The sequence below is a fragment of the Grammomys surdaster genome, unplaced genomic scaffold (assembly GCF_004785775.1).
Source record: "Grammomys surdaster isolate TR1022 unplaced genomic scaffold, NIH_TR_1.0 371, whole genome shotgun sequence".
Classification (NCBI taxonomy): Eukaryota; Metazoa; Chordata; class Mammalia; order Rodentia; family Muridae; genus Grammomys; species Grammomys surdaster.
The window spans coordinates 6,111,347-6,131,784 of record NW_021604790.1 but is presented as its reverse complement, the minus strand read 5'-3'; the positions used below and the strand labels follow the sequence as shown (position 1 = coordinate 6,131,784).

General features: G+C 38.6%; 1 protein-coding gene across 2 annotated transcripts in view; it reads right to left on the bottom strand.

Annotated features, from left to right (window-relative positions):
• Ddx42 (DEAD-box helicase 42) overlaps positions 1-20,165 on the bottom strand; it is a 32,141-nt gene extending 11,976 nt beyond the window's left edge. Inside the window, exons 1-10 of one of the 2 annotated variants that reach the window (XM_028780369.1) lie at positions 20,061-20,165; positions 13,256-13,487; positions 12,664-12,814; positions 8,740-8,801; positions 7,208-7,244; positions 6,319-6,468; positions 4,720-4,824; positions 2,915-3,034; positions 1,945-2,121; positions 375-503 (exon numbers count right to left, since the gene is read on the bottom strand). In XM_028780369.1, coding sequence (XP_028636202.1) covers positions 375-503; positions 1,945-2,121; positions 2,915-3,034; positions 4,720-4,824; positions 6,319-6,468; positions 7,208-7,244; positions 8,740-8,801; positions 12,664-12,814; positions 13,256-13,476 — 1,152 coding nt within the window. In that variant the 5' untranslated portion in view covers positions 13,477-13,487; positions 20,061-20,165. Of the gene's footprint in view, positions 1-374; positions 504-1,944; positions 2,122-2,914; positions 3,035-4,719; positions 4,852-6,318; positions 6,469-7,207; positions 7,245-8,739; positions 8,802-12,663; positions 12,815-13,255; positions 13,488-20,060 lie in introns of those variants that run through there. The other variant, XM_028780370.1, reaches the window with a different exon arrangement.
• Between the last annotated feature and the right edge of the window lie 273 nt (positions 20,166-20,438).

The following is a 20,438-nucleotide window of genomic DNA, read 5'->3' as shown; positions in this document are numbered from 1 at the left end:
ACTTGGGAGGCAGAGGCAGGCGGATTTCTGAGTTTGAGAGTTCGAGGCTAGCCTGGTCTACAGAGTGAGTTCCAGGACAGCCAGGGCTATATAGAGAAACCCTATCTCGAAAAACCAAAAAAAAAAGAAAAAAAAAAAAGAAAAAAAAGAAAGCCTAAGAAAACCTGTTTAAAATAGTAACTTGTAGCTGTTGATACATTGGTCATGGGTATTATAACTAGATTGCTGTTTAGTCAACCAATCATAATGAAACCAAGACCAAAGGCTGGTGACCAGTCAAGCTTTCCCACTTTTAGAGGGAAACCCCTCAAAAGCAATCATGTTTTCTGTATCAAAAGAGATTGAGAACACATCTGAACACAGGATATACTTACTGGGGTACACACGACAATCTCTGCCCCTTCCTGAAGGGCTTTGGCCTGCTCCCACATGCTCCCTCCTCCATATACCGCCACGGATCGAAGATTATACGCTTTGCCAAACCGCTTACATTCTGCGTGAATCTAAAAAGTTAATGTTTTAAAAACTATAAGCTTAAAATAATCCTTTTACAGAGTTCTGAAAACACAGTATGTGCTATTCTATTATAGAAAATCAAAACGCAGCTGTACCTAGTGGCACAGGCTTGGAATATAACCAGGGCGTTAGAGCAGAAGGACAGCAAGTCTGAATCTAGCCTGGGTAACTTAATGAAACACAATCTCAAAAAAACAAAAACTGGGAAAATACAAACAGAAGATGGCTGGGCACATAGTTCAACACTTGTCTAGCATTCAAGGGCTGTGTTCAGTTCCTATTACTGAAACACACACACACACACACACACACCAACAACCACCAAAACAATAACCATAAAAAAGCAAAAAAACCAAAAACCTAGAACATATTTAAAATCAAAATTTTTTTGTTTCTTTTTAATTTCTGTTTTTTTTTTTTTGTTTGTTTTGAGGCAGAGTCTCTCTATACATTTCTATCTGTCCTGGAGCTTGCTATGTAGACCAGGCTGGTCTCATACTCAGAAATTCTCCTGCCTCAGGCTCCTGAGTGTTGGGATTAAATGTATCTGCTACCATGCCCAGCTTAATCATAAAACAAGGCTATGGTCTTCATCTGCATCATTCATTCTCTCCTTAATCCTGTCTTTCTACAAAGAAAATTAAATCCACTATACAGAAAACACTGTGAGCTTATAATATAAACAATCCCCACAATACCCATACTCCTTTGAGAGTAAAAATATCCTTTTTTTGGGTGTGTGTGTGGGGGGGGGGGGAGGTGTTTCAAGACAGAGTTTCTCTGTATAGCCCTGGCCTGGAACAACTCACTCTGTAGACCAGGCTGGCCTCAAACTCAAGAAATCCACCTGCCTCTGCCTCCCAAGTGCTGGGATTAAAGGCATGCGCCTCCACTGCCCGGCTACAAATATCCTTATTATGGAAAATATGTAACATTTCTCAAGACTTCACAGGGATGATGATAATGTGAACATATTTAATGTCAGCCACTGAACCAGATACTTAAAATGGGTTAAGACGGCCAATTTTGTATATAGTTTTTATCATATTTAAAACAAAAGTTAGAGGAGGTTGGGGAGATGGTTCAGTGGGTTAATACTTGCCATGCAAGTGTGAGGAATGGCATTCAGACTTCTAGAACCTACATAAATGCTGGTGGACCTGGTGCCTCCTAATGACCCCAGGAGCATCCAGGAGGTGGAGAAAGACTATGTGGAAGAATCTCTTAAGCCAGACTAGCAGTAATAGCTCAGCAAATGTGAAGATGAATCCTGGAAGACACCCAACTTCAGACCTCTTATGTGACCCCACATGTGTGTATGCCAAGCATGCACTTCCAAGCAACAATAACTAAACTTCATAGATCATTCTACTCACTGTCTCTTGCTAGTCCAATTGTAGAAAAGGGCCTTTTATACAAAGCACATACCTGTTGACAAAGCTCCCTAGTAGGACATACAATCACTGCAATTGGTCCATCACCTGGTTCCAATTCCTTCTGATCCATTATATGAATCAACATGGGCCAAATAAAGGCTGCAGTTTTCCCACTGCCTGTCTTAGCAATACCAATCATGTCTCTACCACTTAGTGCTACAGGCACACCCTAGAGAAAAAGAAAAGAAAGAAAATGTATATACACTCAATTCAAAATTCTTGGGAAAAATGACTACAGATGACATTCATTTACAACAGAACAAAAATATCCTGGGCCATGAACATTAGCTGAATCCTGACACTCCTATCAACTTGATTTAAAGGAAATAGCATTACCTTCATGTGGCTCAGCCATCATTTATTTAAAAAAAAAAAAAAAAAAAGATGACTCCCATTTGAACAAAAATATTGAAATAAAAACTTAATGATGTATAAAGGGAGTTACTAAAATTTTTTTGTATGGGGCTGGAGAGATGACACAGAAGTTAAGATCACTGTTGGCTTTTCCAGAGACGTAAGTTCAATACTGAGCACCCACATAGCACCCCATAATGCAAAATGTAAGCAAAATACCTATGTGCATAAAATAAAAAGAAAATTTTAAAATTCTCCCCTCAAAAAGAAATAATATATTTCACTTCATTTATATGTAGGAATTTCTCTTTCTTTTTTTGTAAAAGAAAAAATAAATTCTACCTTTGAATGGGAAACAGAAGCTATTAGTCTCAGTAATAAATGAGAAAATTTCATGTCATATGTAAAGGAATTCTAGTCATTGAAAGCACAAAATATACCCATAAACAAATATTTTTCTGTGAGGTTTAGACAATAAAGTATTTTCTTCACATCATATTCTCAAGGTATTTAGCAGGTATAAAAATATATTTTCCAAAAATTCTCATTTTTCTTCAATGTTTAGAAGTTTCAGAGCTTTACATTTCCCCCCATTATGTTTTACGTACCTGACACTGTATTGGAGTTGGCTGTGTGTACTCAGACTTCCTAATTTGATGCATAAGTTGTTCATCAAACCCAAAATGAGCAAAACTACTTCCTGGTCTAGGAGGTGCAGCACCAGAGACCTAGAGACAAAGACAATCCCAGAAGACCAGTACTTTCACTTAAACAACATTACAGTTCAATAGAACACACTCAGATCAAGCATAATAAAGCTAGAATAAAGAGTGAAGAATAGGTTTGTAAGCAAAAACACCAAAAATGGTCAAACCTCAAACACGATGGCCTCGTGCAAAAGATATCATGGTAAGAATTCCTGACATAATTCCATCATACAATTTTAAATGACTAAGTATATAGAATTAACCCTGAATTAATTTTCTCATGAGAAATGGAAACGAATTATTCAACTAACTGAAAAAGTCATTCACATTCTTTTTACCAATTTGAATAAACATTAACTAAGATAACAAAAAAATTAAGATTCACTCTTGAGGTACATTAAAACTGCAAATAAGATGAAAACACATCTATAGTTACTGGTTATAAAGATGCAACCTACTGATTTCTCCAGAGTTAATGCTTCTCTTAGTGACAGTCTAGACACTATCAAGCCTCATTTCCACTGGGTCCCCGTAAAGAATGGGACGACTGAGCTCTGTTTTGTCTATATAGTAGGAGTAACTTTTCATTGCTTCTTTTGAGGATGCTCGTAATTTCTAATGAGGATCTCATTATACATATAACTAAAGACCTTTATTTGAAGGAGAAGAGTACTAATAACTTCTTAGAAATCAAGAGTGCAAACATGTATTTATGCATACATGTACATACATACTACTATGTCTTTGAAAACTGGAGTTTTTAAACATCATGTAGCAACTAATAAAGCAGAAATAAACCAGTCATTCATACCAGAGTAAACCAATATATTCTGTTATTTGACTTTAAAATATAAAAACATTTTAACATTACAATAAATGAGCAACTCAATTTGTTGGTGGCAATTTAAAGTATTATTGCAAAATTAGTACATGTATGTTTTTAAAAGACAAGCATTTATTTGAATATTTTTTTAAAAAGACTTTGTGTGTGTGTGTGTCCGTCCGTTCATCCAGAGAAGGTCTAATCCCTCTGAGCTTGAATACAGGTATCTGTGAGATGCCTAGCTTGTTACATGCAAACAGCTGAACTTCAGTTCTCATGATTAAGCAGTAAGCACCAAGCCAACTCACCAGCCTTCTCATTTACTATTTTTAAAAAAGAACACATCATATATAACTTGAAGCAAATATATCATAATTTCAAAATATTCTAACGGTTCATGGTTTGTTCACATCTGTTATTAATTCTACTTCCTATCTATGAAGATGTGTTTCCTATCTTTTAATCTTAGTCTACCTAAGTTCAGTACAAAGTTGACTGAATGTGCAAAACAAGATATAGGGCTGGTGAGAAGACTCAGCAGGTAAAGGCACTTGTCATCAGGCCTGACAATATGAGTTCTATTCCCAGGAATCACATGGCAGGAGAACCAACCTCTGCAAGGTGTCATCTGAAAGAAACTCCCCAATAGCTACACACACGTGTGCACACATACACAATGTTTTTAAAGGAGGAAAAGTTAAAACCAAAATAATCTTTCTGAAATAACATCTTCAGGACTAAAACAATCAAATCAAGATACACAAACCCTAGGGCAATAATTATTACTCTCCCTAGGAAATAAATCTAGGATTACTTCTGGATAAACGATAATTCTAAATCTGTACAAACAGTGATGTAAGAATACTTGCGTAATGGTTCTTACCCGAAGGTTGAGTTTATGCCGCAGGTCTATTAACTGCTGTGGAGTGAGGTTGGTTATCTCCTCATGTTCATTGTAAAAATTTTTTTCAAATGGTGGATAGTCAATCTGCAGGTCCAATTATTCAAAGTTAGTCTAGAATTCAAGAGTCAATCCTGTAAGTTTGATTTTAATGTCAGATAACCTTTCACAAATATTATAAAAACAAAGGCATTCTTTCTAGAAAGATAATGAATTCATTTATTCTTGACACACTCTTAAAAAGCACAGCCTTTATTTTTCCCAACTCCTACCTTCAATCTACTTTCCACAGCAATCTCAGGCTTTAGTAACACACAGCAGAATAAAGAATTGTGGTAGTACTAAAGTCTCAGGACACATTGTTTAAAAGAAATTATTTCACAAATAACATTTATGCTTAGGATTAAGTTGTTCATCTAGGTCCAAGCATTTAAACATATTATCAGTGTCTCTCTTAGAGATAGGTTTGTCTTCAGAAAGAGTTCTAATTTTTTTTTTTTTAAGCATAGAATAAGGGTTAGAGAAATGGCTCTTGCAGAGGATCCACCTTCAGTTCCCAGCATCCACCTTCAGTGGCCCTAATTGCTTTTAACTCTAGAGACACAGATCCCTTCTGGCCTCTTTGGACTCTGCACTCCTGTGCACATACCATCCCTACCACATACACACATTAAAATAGATAAAACTCTTAAAATATTTATTTTTATTATATGTAGGTGTCTGTGAGAATGAATGTCCCATGTGTGCAGATGCCTGGGGAAGCTACCACAGGACAACATCACATTCCTTGGAACTGGGTTCCTGCTATGGATGCGGGCACTATGACCTACACCTGGGGCCTATGACCACCACAACAAGTGCTCTTAACCGCTGAGTAACTTCAGCAGTTTCAAAAATAAAATCTTTAAAGCTATAAAATTGCTCACATAACTTATTAAAATTAATGGCCAAGCCTATTTTGGCTAATTTGTTTGGATTGTTTTTTGAGAAAAGTATTTTAATATGTAGCCCAGGCTAGCCTTGATAGTGCTGGGATTAAAGGCATGCATCACATATGGTTTTATGAAATGCTGGGGATTAAACAACAAGCCTTGTGAATGGTAGGCAAGTACTCTACCAACTAAGTTAAAAATCTCTAGCCCCACCGGGCAGTGGTAGCGCACACCTTTAATCCCAGCACTTGGGAGGCAGAGGCAGGTGGATTTCTGAGTTCGAGGCCAGCCTGGTCTACAGAGCGAGTTCCAGGACAGCCAGGACTACACAGAGAAACCCTGTCTTGAAAAACCAAAATCTCTAGCCCCAAATTTTCTTTTTATAGTATGCAACTGTTTACAATAGGCCTTTTAGGTTTTGAAATAGTTTCATTCAGTAAACAAAGCTAAGTTGCAAATCACTATGCAGTCTAGGCTGACTTCAAACTCTTGGCTATCCTCCTGCCTCTGTCTCATAAGTGTTGAGACTATGATGAGCAAGTTTAGATTATGAATGCCTCATGGAATTTCTGATCCAACCACTTAGCAGAAATAAAGATTTCAAACTATGAAACTGTATCAGTTAGAAACAAAGCAAGAAAGGTAATACCTCTGAATGATCAATGGGAGGAAGGGGATCAATAATCTTTTTGGAAGGTGCAATTGGATTTCCATCACTATCATATTCCAGATTGTCTTCCTCTTCCTCCTGAACCACCCCAGCAGTCGGGTTCTCTGCCATGTATCGAAAATAAGCTTCCTGCAGGAAAGCACAAGAGCACAATCAAATCTAAGGACAGTTAAAACCATTTCTACATTTGTAATCAGTGTACAAGCAGTGCACACACAGTGCACAATAAGGTTACACAATCTAAACGAATATCTATCAAATAAGGAAAGACTTTCACTAACATAGCAATGATTTCTTTTACAATAGCAATACTCAAAATCAATGAGCAAAACAATATTACACAGATTTGACTTATTTAACAAAAGCCTTCCTGTTTGTGGGGACTTCTTATTTACTCTGCCCAGAGCTGAAGAAGACATGCTTTGGCTTTATACTAATCCAAGTTTGGAAGTTAATACTGATTAGAAAGATCACAAACTTGGAAAGTCTATGGTTCTCACCATCCCACTACTAGACAATAGAGAAAAGAAGTACTAATGGACAGTTACTAATGTTCCATCTAAAATGTAAGAATCACAAACAAGTACTGGAAAGAGCCCAAAAAACAGCAACAACTTTTATTACTGGTTTATCACAGTAAACTTAAAATTTGGTTTTAAAAAAACTGAGTAAGGTTCTTTTTTTAAAAAAATTTCAGCTGACCAAAAATCCCACGTGCAACATGGGGGAAGGACATATGGAGATAGTATTAATTGGTCACACAGGTAGAAAAGGAGCAAGTCATTCAGTGAAGGCAAGCTCTGACCTGTCCCCAATATCAACTTTGTGGAGTAAAAATAAAATATAGAAATACTGCATAGAAACTCACTTGGTCATCTTCCTCTTCAATGTCATCTCGAATACCCCTGGAAAAACAAGCGGAGAAACAAACTTCCCTGCAAATGTTCCACATACCCAGCTCCATACTTACAGCAGCTTAGTGTTGAATTCCATACAGTATAGGAACTCTCAACACTAACATTAACAAAGCAACAATAAGTATACTGTACACGATCTACCCATAACATATGTGTGGCTTAACTCTATGAGCTAATTAAAGTTTCCCTCTTTTTGCAATGAGATGATATGGGACCTTAGAAACACCAATTATCAACTGATATGAGAGATAAAACCTAGCTGGGTGGTGGTGGCCCATTCCTTTAATTCCTGGGAGGAATTAAACACCCCAGAGGCAAATGTAGGTAGATCCCTATGAGTTCGAGACCAGCTTGGTCTACAGAGTTCCAAGACAGCTAAGGGCAACACAGAGAAACAAACAAACAGTCACAGACAAAACAAAACAAACAAACAAACAAAAGTAAAACCTTTCTTTGTGAAAATAGGTTTAGAGGGATACTAAGCTTTGTCAATACATACAACAAATGTAACATAGTTGTATATTATGTATTAAAAAGAAATCAAAACCCTCCTGGGTTTGGTATACAGTTGAAAGAATATCACAACTTTATTGTTCCTATAGTGTCTAGCTCTATAATGAATTGTTTTCAGCCAAAATCAGTTACCTTGGGGACAGGGAGAAAAAGGAAAACTACATTAATTCTGTCATGAGTGTGGAATTAAAACTAGTACTTCACATAGACAATGAGCCAGTGCCACTTGCAACATCTCTCAGGAGTCTACTGCACAGATGACTATTGCTTACTTCCCACAGTCAGCTCTCTCTCATCACTTTCTACTCAGCTTACAGCGTTTCTTTCCCAAGGCAGCTAGAAGGATGCAACACACACCAAGCATCAAAAGATGGCTGACTCTCCATCTGGCATAGAAACCTTGTGAGGGGCCTGATTGCCAAACAGAGAGAAAAAAATGCCCAAACATGTGGCCAAAGGTTTTAGGAGTGTATTCAGCAGATGAAGAAGATTTCTTTCCCAGAAAATAAAGCATTTAAGTTCAGGGTTTGGTTGCTACAGAGTAATATCACTCTTTAGATGAGATTAGGTTTTACTTATTCGTAATTTTTATATAGTTTTATTATATAACCATCATAACTTCTAATTACTGATCACACAAGCATTAGTCTATTATTATTATGAGAAGAAATCTAAGACAATGAACCTAAACTTTAGTAACTATGCTTCTTTTACCCTCACTATAATTCACTTCCCATTTCCAATTACTCATAATCAAATACTTATTCTACCAAACAGAATGCCTTTAGATATTACAAATGCAAAGACTCAGCCATCTTCATACCTAGAAAAATACTCAAGATACAGACACAGCTCAAGTAAAGATCTTTGTGTACTCTAACATTCTTTCCTTTATAAGTTCTTAAGAACAGTCTTTGCGATTCTTCGACATTTCTATGAAACCTTTGTGAGAGTGGAGGAAACAACTTACTTCACGTTTTTTCTTTCCTTGTCCTTTTCTTCAAGTCTCTTCATGTCTCTAGCCGCCTGGTCCTAATGAAACAAAAGGCTACATGGAGTGACATCAATTTAAAATGCTGCAAGAGAAATGCATTACCAACAATTTATATATTGAAACATATTAATCACAGCTTTCCTTATGTGTTCTGACACTTGCATTTTCTTGTAATCTTTCAGGAAGCTTTGACAAATATTTTTCAAAGACAAATATCCAACTGTCTTTTGCTATACAAAGATTTCACAGTTTTTAATTGTAATACATATGCCACACACATATATATAAGTGCATATACATTTTTAAGTGCTTAATTCACCATCAATAAATCTTTGGTGATTTTTTTAAGAAAAGGAATAACTTGCTACAGATGTCCTGAAATTCAAGCAAATCAGCCTTTAAGTTTAGCCTGAAGTAGATGTAGTTGAAACAAAACCAAAATCCTGCACTACCACCACAAATAAACAAACAAAAAGACACACCCATGCATGCACGTGTGCGTGCGCGCGCGCACGCACGCACACACACACACACACACTCTCACATACACACACACCAAACCAAAACAACAATACACAGACAAAAGCCAAAGGGAAAAACAGGTATATTGAGTTCAGACGCTTAATTTGTGGAAGGATGGCTCTGAACTGAAAAGTAATTTTCCCTCCACCTTTCCTCTGATCCTGCCTCCCAACATCTGGCATTTTTGCTTTTACAAATTAAAGGTGAGGTGGGATGAGTAAAAATAGTGATACAGGCTGGTAGGAGCTGGAGATGCTTCTAAAAGTCTCCAACAAGAGCAGTCCTAAAGCCTAGCCTAGTGGCACCCACCTTTAATCCCAGCACTTAGGAGGCAAAGGTAGGCAGATCTCTTGAGTTAAGAGGACAGCCTGGTCTACATAGTAAGTTCCAGGACAGCCAGGGCTATACAGACTCTGTCTCTCAAAAACAAAATCAAAACCCCTCTAATAAAAATTACCTAATCTTAAATACTAATAAAGTTGAAAATGTGCTATAAAAAAAACAGTAAATTAAAATCTTTAGGAATAAAATTAAAAGTGTATCATTGTTATGTTTTCCACACTCAATTCTTATACATTAGAAAATGACAACAGAAAGAACAAAAGAAAAAAAGAAAAGAAAAACAAAACAAAATAGAAAATGACAACAGTAGATCACTGCTCTAAACTGATCCTTTGTTCTTTTTATACATTTGGAAATTAACACTAGAATTATTTTTTTCCAAAGCCCTTCAGCATAAAGAAAACATGAATTTTTTTATCTTTGTATTTTAATTTAGGTACTGACAATCAGACCCAGGTGGTACTCTAGGTACTCTAGGACACAGTGCTCTCAGAACTGTATCTCCTCTGGTCCCTGTATTTTATCTTTCAAAAAAAAAAAGAAAAAAGTCACTACATATACCATGGCATGATCAGTTGTTCTACAAATGAAATGTTTTCATCAAAGAGGAATTGTTTTTAAAAGAAACATTACATACAACTACTTTCCAAGGGACTGGGTTACTAGAGACAAGTCTAGGGCTATAAACTGAACACAATACCAACAATATTGTTACATAAAACAAATAACTACATTTGCCAGACATATTTTTGGTTTTTTTATTGTTTGTTTTTTGAGTTTCAAAGTTTCTCTGTACAGCCAGGGCCTATCTTGGACTTACTCTGTAGACCAGGCTGGCTATTAACTCAGAGATGTGCCTACCTCTGCCATCTGAGTGCTGGGATTAAAGGCATGAACCACCACACCCTGAATAAAAAAAATTCACTTCTTATATGCAAGTATACACGCTATGTGTGTGTGTGTGTCTAGTACACATTGAGGGTAGAAAAGGACATCAGAATTCTTAAAACTGAAATTATAGCCATGTGGATGCTAGAAGTTGAACCCAGGTCCCCTGGAAAACCAGTAATGTACTCTTACCCACTGAGCCATCTCTCTAGCCTCAAATATTCTTTTAAGCCTATATAAATCTTTTCATTAGAACACTGTCTAAAAATAAACCTTCATCAAATTCAAGTCTTAGAAAAGTTCATATATTGTAGAAGTTGGCATTTGACACCAGGACTTTGTCTTAAGACTCTGACACTCTTCAAACTCTGACAACTGATTGATCTGTACTTAGCTAAACAAATCTCCTAACACTGCACCAAAGACACTCAGGAGCATGTTAGTGCACGCAAAAGAATTTCAACTATTACATGTCAGGAAAAGAATTTGGCCATTCTCAGATAACTCATTCAAAAGGAGCCATATAAACTTACAGAACTATAAATGTAAACCTAAAAAAAACAACAACAAAACCAAGAGCTGATTTTTCTTATAATTTATCATTAGGATTATCATGAAATAGTGGGGCTGGAGCGACAGCTCTGTACTTAAGAACAGTGGCTGCTCTGCTCTTCTAGAGGCCCTAAGTTCAATTCCCAACAACCATATAAGCTTACAGCCCTCTGTCTCTGTAATGGGATCCTACCCGCTTCTGGTGTGCAGGCACACATGCAGACAAATCTTATATTCAAATACACAAATAAACATAAAAAAAATGAATGAATGAGACTTCTGAGAAATACTGGACTGTAGGAAATGTCCCTCTCTCAAAAGCATGAAGAAACCATTGTGTATAAGCTATCTCAAACACTATGTATCTTTCATTTTTAAAATTAGTTACTTAACTTACTCAATACCTACTACGTTGCAAGATACATTTATGCCTTGAATAATTTTCATAAGTTTTGGTAAATGTCTTCAATGGTCTGTTAACTTGAAAAATTATGTAAAGGCCAGGCATGTGGTTCACAGCATTCATATCCCAGAATTCAGGAGGCAGAGGCTGGAAAAATTCCAAGGCCAGCCTGGTCTACACAGTGAGTTCCAGGATGGTCAGGACTAAGTAGACTCCCTGTCTCAAAACAAACAAAAAACCTATAAGCTAGAAGAACTCAGAGACATAAAGAATACAGGGAATGGAGTTGAATTCTGTCTTGACCGTCTATGAGGTTTATTTTCTTTAGACAAATAGGTTGTTTAAATCAAAAGTGAGAAATCTAAACATTTAACAGATATCAAGCTACCAATACATAGATATTCCCAGGACAAAAAAACTATCCCCCTGTGCTGGGTACAGGTCTTACAAGGTAAGCTATTATGGTGCTATTCAGGCTGCAGTGGGAGAACAGTGTCAACAGTCTCACTTAGTTCTGTGGCTGATGAAAGCTGGACACAGAACACATGGAGGTTACGATTTAGTAATGAAATACTCCTAAAAAGGGTCCCAAGTTGGGTTTACTGCCTAGTTGGTGGCACCATAGAGGAAGCCCTGGAAACTTTAGGTGATGGGCCCATCTAATTCTAATATGAAGTTCTTTAGGTTTAGCTTCCTTATGAAGTAGAATTTAATAAATGCTAGGGTGCATGAGACAGTATTTCACTTAAGAATATATATACTAAGATTCTTGTAACAAAACATACATTTGAGTAACTATGTTCAAATATTGCAATTTACTATTCCTGCCACTCACTGATTACCTCTGAAAATGCTTGGAGGGCAAACGGAAATAGAAAAAAGATTCTAAAAAACACCAGAAACAAAACAAAAATCAAACAAAAGCCAAAACAAAAAGATCAAAAAAGGGGACTGGAGAAATGGCTCAGTGGTTAAGAGCCCTAACTGCTCTTGCAGAGGTCCTGAGTTCAATTCTCAGCAACTACATGGTGGCTCACAACCATCTGTAATGGGAACTGATGCCCTCTTCTGGTGTGCCTGAAGACAGCTACAATGTACTCAAATGAATAAAATAAATATATCTTTAAAAAAAAAGAGCATTTGTTAAATACTTCAATCTGCCCAATATTTTAAGGAAACAAGCCAACACTTGCCTCCACTTCAGCCATGAATGCCTCTAAGGGGTCATCGTCACTGTCAGAGTCTGCTGGCTTGGAATGGAACTGCTGGCGGGTAGGTGAGTTTTCAGCAGGAATGTAAGGTAAATCTACATTGCTGGAGTCTTCTTCTTCATCTTCAAAATACCTGAAAGTTAAAACAAAGACTAGTAAAAAGACTGAAACATTCGCTAACACTGTGGTATATGACATTAGTATGAATTCTCAGCTGGCTTTGTTGGCACATGTCTGTGACCCTTGCATGGAGGAGATTGAAATAGAGGAATCATGATCACGGACAGGTAGGGCTACATATCAAGATCCTACTTCAAAAAACAAGTCCATCAAATGCCATATGGATTAAATACACAGGTTTTAAGCTTCAGTTGACTCAAACACTGAAATCCTGTGTTCATCTTGTTCAGAACACTAATCAGGAAGAAAATACCATTCCTGAATAACAATTTAAGCAAGCAAGTGAATACTGTAGACCTTATACTAAGCAAATTCAGGGTGGGGGGGCAAGGACTTCAACCCTGGAAATCATTAATAACTCATACTGATTCAATCATCAAGAATTATCACTTACGCGTTTTCTTCATCAAAGTTGGCCCGTTTAGATCCAATTTTGTAGAAAGAAGGAAGCTGTGGTGGAGCAGACTTTCCAAATCCAGAAGAAGAGCTGGCTGCCCCAAAGGCACTGTGGGACTGCTGTGGCAGTTTGGCTTCCTCCTTCTTCCCAGCACTGATGGCAAAACCTCCAAAGCCAAATCCCCGCTTGGTTCCAGGGCCACCTTTATTCCAGTTCATGATGCCAATGACTGGTGTTAAGAACAAGATGCACATGTATTAATGTGACTTTGTAAACAGTCTCATTAACCTACATTTCATTTTCAATGCCTACCCACAAATTTAATTTTTTTGATGGTACTGCTCAGTTGTAGAGTACTTACCTGCCCCATGTGTGCAGGAGGCCCCAGTACCACACGAAGGCCTGTAACACTGGCCTTCAGATATAATTACAACTTCAACCAAATGACTTTTCTCTTAAAATATTGAAAAAACAATTATTCATTTTATTAAGATCTCAAACAAAAGAAGTAATTTTATGAGGTTGTGTAAAATAACCTTTTTATTGGAGGGAGTTGTCAAAAATACTCATAAGACAGTAACTATTCTGGGACCTCTAAGATAGGATAGATTGCAAGACAATCCCTAAGCTTTATCTTTACTATCATTAGAGAAAGAGTGTGTGTATGTGTGTGAATATGAACACGTGCTATGTACAAGTGTGGAGATGAGAGGACTGTCATCAGGCTCTCTTGTCACCTTCTAGGAAGTGCAGATCAAAATTCAAGTTTATCAGGCGGCTCACTCACTGGTCCTTCTTCATCTTTGCTTGTTCCCCACCCGTACCTCCCTCCCTCCTTCCCTTTTTTCTTTTTTAATAGTCTTGGTTGGTCTCACAGTCAGAGAACCACCTGCCTCTTGAGTACTACAACTAAAGGCATGTGCCACCACCTGTGGCTTAAATATTTATTCTTAAGCATTTATTCCAGTAAATTTCATTAAACACAAATCCAGTTTTAAAAACAGGCATGGGAGAGGCAAGTGTGGTGGCACACACTTTTAATCCCAGTACCTGGGAGGCAGAGGCAGGCAGGATCTCTTTGAGTTAGAGGCCAACCTACGCTACAAATCAAGTTCTAGGATAGCTAGGGCTGTTACAGAGAAACCCTGCCTTAAAAAAAAATAAAAACCACAAACAAACAAGAAGGTAAGGAGAAGACTAGAGAGATGGCTCAGAGGTTAAAAGCACTGGCGCTCTTCCAGAGAACCCAGGTTTGATTTTCAGCACTACATGGTGGCTCAAAACTGTCATGACACCAATCCCAGAGGACATAATGCCCTCTTCCAGCTCCACTGGAACCAGGTTATGTACATGGTACACATACACACATGCAGACAAAACACTCATACACATTACACACATACGCACACATACACACAACATAAGCAAAAGACTTGAATAGATTTCTCCAAAGTCAATATGTAACTGGTCAGTAAATTACATGAACAGACACCTTGCATCAAAGCCAGGTATGGTGATGCACACATGCAATGTCGGTACTCAAGATTCTAAAGTAGAAGGATCTCAAGTACAAGACCAGCTTGGTCTACATAGCAAAGGACTGACTCAAAAATCCCTACATTATAAACAATGAAGGAAATGTAAATCAAAACCACAATGCATACCATTCATTTCATAGCAATCAGGATGGCTGCTATTAAAAAACAGTAGGCTATCTCATAATGCCTCAAACAAACAAACCCTAGAAACAAACAAACAAGCCCTAGAAAACAGCTTCTTATCAAGATATCCTTGAAAGCAAAGAAATCCCTTGCTCTTGCCAAAGCAAAGGCCAAAGCAGCACTCAGGACTGATCGATGCTCAAAGCCACAAAAATAAAGATCAGCATATCACCCACCTTCTGGCTGCCCCTAAGACTGTACTAACCCAAAAGCAACACAAGTATCCTCAGAAAAGTGCTCTCAAGAGAAACACACTTGATCACTATGCTATCAATCCCCCATGCACAGTTGTCATGAGAAGACAGAGACAATTTGTTGCATTCACAGAGGCTCATCAGGGTTGAAATGCAACTCCAACACACCCTGACTAAGCCCAACAGCCTTATCAGGCCTGATGGAGAGAAGGCATATCCAGGACTTTATTGTGCTGCCAACAAAAGTGGAATCATCTAAGTCTAAGAATTGAGAAGATAACTCAATATATTGAGGTAGTGAAAGTACTGGCAGAGATGTAGGGAAACTGGAACTTCTGTGAATTACTGGTAGAATGTGAAGTGGTTCAGTAACTATGGCAATCAGTATTTTTTCTTCAAAAAGATCAAGCAAGATCAACAAGATAGATCACTGGATAACTGAGTACTCGCCTCGCCTGAAAGACCAAAGTTCAATTCCTGGGATCTACATAGTGGAAAGTGAGAACCAAGTCCTTCAAGTTGTATTCTGAACACAAATAAGTACATATAGGTTTTTAAACTTAAAACAAACAAACAAACAAAACCTTTGGAAATAAAACACCACACTCAAACTAACCAGGCCCAAATACATAACTTAGTTAACTTACATACAGCTAGAGTTGGCATTTAAAATGTAAGCTGTAACGCTTCATATTAAATGTATGCATTTATCCACCACCAAAACAAATAAAAATCATGACAAAATTGGGGGTGGGAGATACACGAAACACTTATTCTAGTTGGAATTCTATCAATAAATGTTTTGGGTCTGTTTTCTTTTGGTTGTCATTATTGTTCATTAAAAGAACATAGAATTGGCATATAACCCAGAAATTCCACTTATAAATATACACCTCCCCCAAATGAAATCAAAGTTCATTCAAGCTCACAGCAACATTAATAGTAATAGGCAAAAGGTAGCATCCACCCAAGTGTTCACTGACAGATGAATGGTTAAACAAAATGTTACCTATACCTTAAACAGAATATTACTTGGGTTTAAAAAGAAAATTCCAGGGAAGTTATACAGTTCAGTGGTATGGCACTTGACTAGCACAGGTGAGGCCCCAGATTCCATTCCATCCCAAGTACTGGGAAAAAACCCTTTAAAAACTAAAACACCGATTTTGTAAACAAACAAAAACCCAAACAACCCCATGTAGCAGAATCAACTCAAACTAGATCTTGGTAAGCGTCATTGCTTCATTCTGACAACTACCGACTCTCTGATGTGTGCTCCCCAACTCTACGGAGCACATGCCGTCCTCCTTCCCATCTTTATCTCCACTACTGCAACTCACTAACAAGACCGGCAGTTACCAAGCCCATATCACTACTAGAGTGATCGTTACAGCAAAATACATGGAGTGCTTATTTTGTGTCAGGCAATGTTTTTTTAGGTTCAGCGGATACAAGCATGGAATCAGAAATCCTTCAGGGAATTCAATGTGGTCGGAGATGGGGGGTGGGGAAGGAGGGAAGGAATGACATTATTCTATTTTAGATAGTAAAAATACTATGAAATGAAAGCAAGCAGGATTAACACGCCAGAAGACTCACTGAGCTAAGTATACTACTCATCAGGGCAATAGTTCCCACAACTCTGCCTCAACAATGTCTGCTGTACTGTAAGTATGCTATACACATCGAGAAGCTGCATCCTCAACTAACAAAACTTCCATAATTTATAAAACGTGACTTTTATGTAGGAAAAGTATAAAATGAAGTAAGAATGAGACAAAACTGAAAACAAAATGAATTTCTACTTCCTTTGGCAGAACAGCACTGTGTCTGTCAATACTGTGTAACCCAGGAAATTCACAACAAAGCATAGATCTCCTAAAGCCCACATACTCAGCAAAACCATCTTCAAAATACCAATTTATGTTTCTGTCACTCCCTTCAATTTAGCCACTCTCCAGTTAGTCAGACTGGAGTCGTGGCAGTAAATGACTTTAACCTCCCATACTACCCAGGGTTCCAAAGAAAATCAAGCAGTCTGGCGGAGTTTTTACCCCTACCTGGATTCTCCCACACTAAATCTCTGCTATTGACTTACTGACCTATCAAGGTTCTTCTTATCTGTACAGCTCACTTGAATAACAACACGAATATGATTTATCTAGAAAGTGACGTTTATGTTAAATTCTTTCTCTGGTCTGAATATCTGACACTATGTTATTCCTTAAACGTTATACACTTCATGACTGAGTATACTTACCTTTAATCTCTTACGTCTTCAAGAGCGGGCACTCATTATTCATGCTTTATATACAAGAGTTCTAAAGATGCCATGAAGTCCTGCTTGGTGTCCAGGTACCAAAATGTGATGGTTTAGTAAGAACTCTTAACAGGATTGTAAAATAATACCAGTTGGCTATACTCAAACTCTAATTCTGACACTAATAGCATGAATCTCAAAGATGTTATTAGCAAGTTTTCCATTTGCAAAATGGTGAGACTATCACACACCTTACGACCAGAGTAAAAACCAGAGTTAATGGGAAAAAAAGTGTGGTGACCCATGCTTCAGCAATCAAGAGGCTGACAGAGAGGATCCTGTGAGTTAAAGCCTAACTTGAGATACACAGTGAGTTCTAGACCAACATGACCTAAAGAGAGAGACTCTGTACCAATTTCAATAAGTAAAACTCAAACTGAATGAAACATGGTAACATAGTGCAACACACACTACAGGCATAGTTACCATTTCTCCAGAAAGCAACCTCTCCATTGGTAAAATGATAATATCACATCTCTTAACTCAGATTCACATTCAAGTATCACACACCACTTATGGTATCAAGATCACCAAGTCAGGGAATGGGGTTAAGTTTCATAAAAGAGCTCCAATGACAGTTGGTTAATATCTACTCTACTTAATAAGAACATCTATAGAGCCAGTTAGTTCTTTAATGGCTTAATAGGAAACTGTGACAGAACAGAAAATAGCTATATTCAAATTGTAATTTGTCGCTTTCTTTAATGTAATGCAAAGCTGTCAAAAACCCAAGAATTTCATCACATTCCAAACCTAATAAACTGTGAGCCAGTACAAGGTGAGAGTCATCTGAGAAGCACTCCTTTCCTATCGGTTTTCATGACGCCAAGGACAACTTGGAACTACAAAATTGATAGAACACAAATGTTAAGTGTATCCCTTCAAAAACCACACTATGTTATCACAATCTACATTACAGTGAATGGAATTGTATTACAATGTAAGTCAGATTTATCACTCCTCTGCTCAGACAGCCCGGTTTCATGCTGAGTGAAGACGAAATCTTCAAAACAGTCTACAAGGCCCTGGTTGCTTTGTTTTCCTTTCTTTATGATCTCATGTATAATTCTCTCATTTGCTAAACGCTACAAACACTCCTTTAACAGGCCCAGCTTTGTCCCCTTCAAGGCCTTCGTGATTGCTGTTCCCCTGCTCAGAACGTTCCTTTCTCCAGATACTTCCATAGGTAGATGCCCTCACCATCTTCTAGCTTGCTTAAATATTGTTTGTTTACCCAAAAGGCTTTCTAAAACACCCCTACACATAAAATAATAATAAAAAAAGTTACACTTAGAAATATGCTCATTTTGATCTTCTAGACCACTCTACTGCAGCTTCTCCCAAGCCTCCTGTGCTGGTACAGACTACTCCTTTAACATATAGCATAACACACATCCATCCTTCATTCCTCACTAGAAAGTTTCATGAGGGGACTGGTAAAATGGTTCTGCAGGTTAATCGCCTGACCAAAGTTCCATCCTGAGGACCTACATGGCAGAAGGAGAAAACCAACTCCTATAGGTTGGCCTCTAACCTCTACAAGAGGGTATAATATACATAAAGAAACATGTGCAAAAAAAAATACTTAAAAATTTCGTTGAGTGCAGCGGTCACAGACTTAACTCAGGCAATTCGAGAGAGAATAGGCACAGAGGCAACATTTTTTTTTTAATTAAATTACCTTAGGCCATGTAATTCTCCTTCTAGGTAAAGGAAAATAACATTTTCTTCCCTAGAAGAATAAATTTTTGTGTCAGAGTTACCTGCCAGAACAGGATTGGGCTCTACGAAGTTTAAATGAATTAAGACATAATCCCTGCTGTTCAGGTGTGTGTGTAGACAATACAGAAATAACACTTGCAAAAAACAAACAAACAAACAAACATACATGCAGGAAAGCCACAAAACGACAGCCTAAAGGCGTAGGGGTGCAAAGTGAAAAGCTAAGATGACAGAAAAGCTTATATATGCTTCCAAACTTCAATAGTATAATTTTTCGTTACGTTTCTGGTACGCGTTTGCAATCCATATATATTATTTAGTCACATCAGGTAGGCTCAAGTAGGCCGCAAAAAGTTTGTAACTGTGGTGATGATGTTAATCATGACCTACTCAAGGCTTCACAAAGATCAACGACTATTACTACCTTCCAATCTGTCAACTTCCTCTACAGAGACCCTCTCCCTCCATTTGTGGGCCTGCAATCCCCAACAACTACCAACAGGGATCAACACACCTCCACTGACTCTCACAGCTTAAGAGCCCAGCACCCTGAAAATTCCTTCCTGTAGCCCATCAAGCACCGCCTCCGGAAAGCCGCCAAGCGGGCCTCGTTAAGACGTGCGAGGAGCAGAGCCGTGGGAAGGCAACGGAGCTCCGGAGGGCCGCCCCCGGGGCTCCAGACCCCGTACTCATCCCTCCCCGGACCCCTGCAGCCTCCCGTGTCCCGAGGCTCTGCCGATTCTTTGTTAAGCGAGACCGAGGTTCCTCCGCCCTCGCCAGGCCCCAGTTACCTCTCGTGCCCCCGGGGCTAGCGGGACTGCGTCCGGAGAGCCCTCTATACAAACCTGATGCTGCGGCTGCAGACGCAGTTGCTACTACAGTCGGCGCGAAAGAACCCCCGCGGCCCAGCGTACGCGCGGTGCGGGACCGCGTCCAGCCGCGCTCTTCCTCCGCCCCCTTCGCCGCCGCCTCACGGCCCGTTGCTGACTGGGGGTGGGGAGGGGGGGTGCATCTGACATGCGCGCTGAGGAGGGCGCGAGCCGAAGGGTGTGGCTGGGGCTACGGCTCCCGAAAGGCGCCAATTACGCCTGCCCTTCCGATTCCGGAACACAACATAAACACGTCACACACTCCGGACGGAAACCTGGTTCTGGGTGAAGAGTGTGTATGGCTCGTGTAGAGAGTAGATCTGGGATGAAGAGAGCGGCGGCGACAGGGAACCG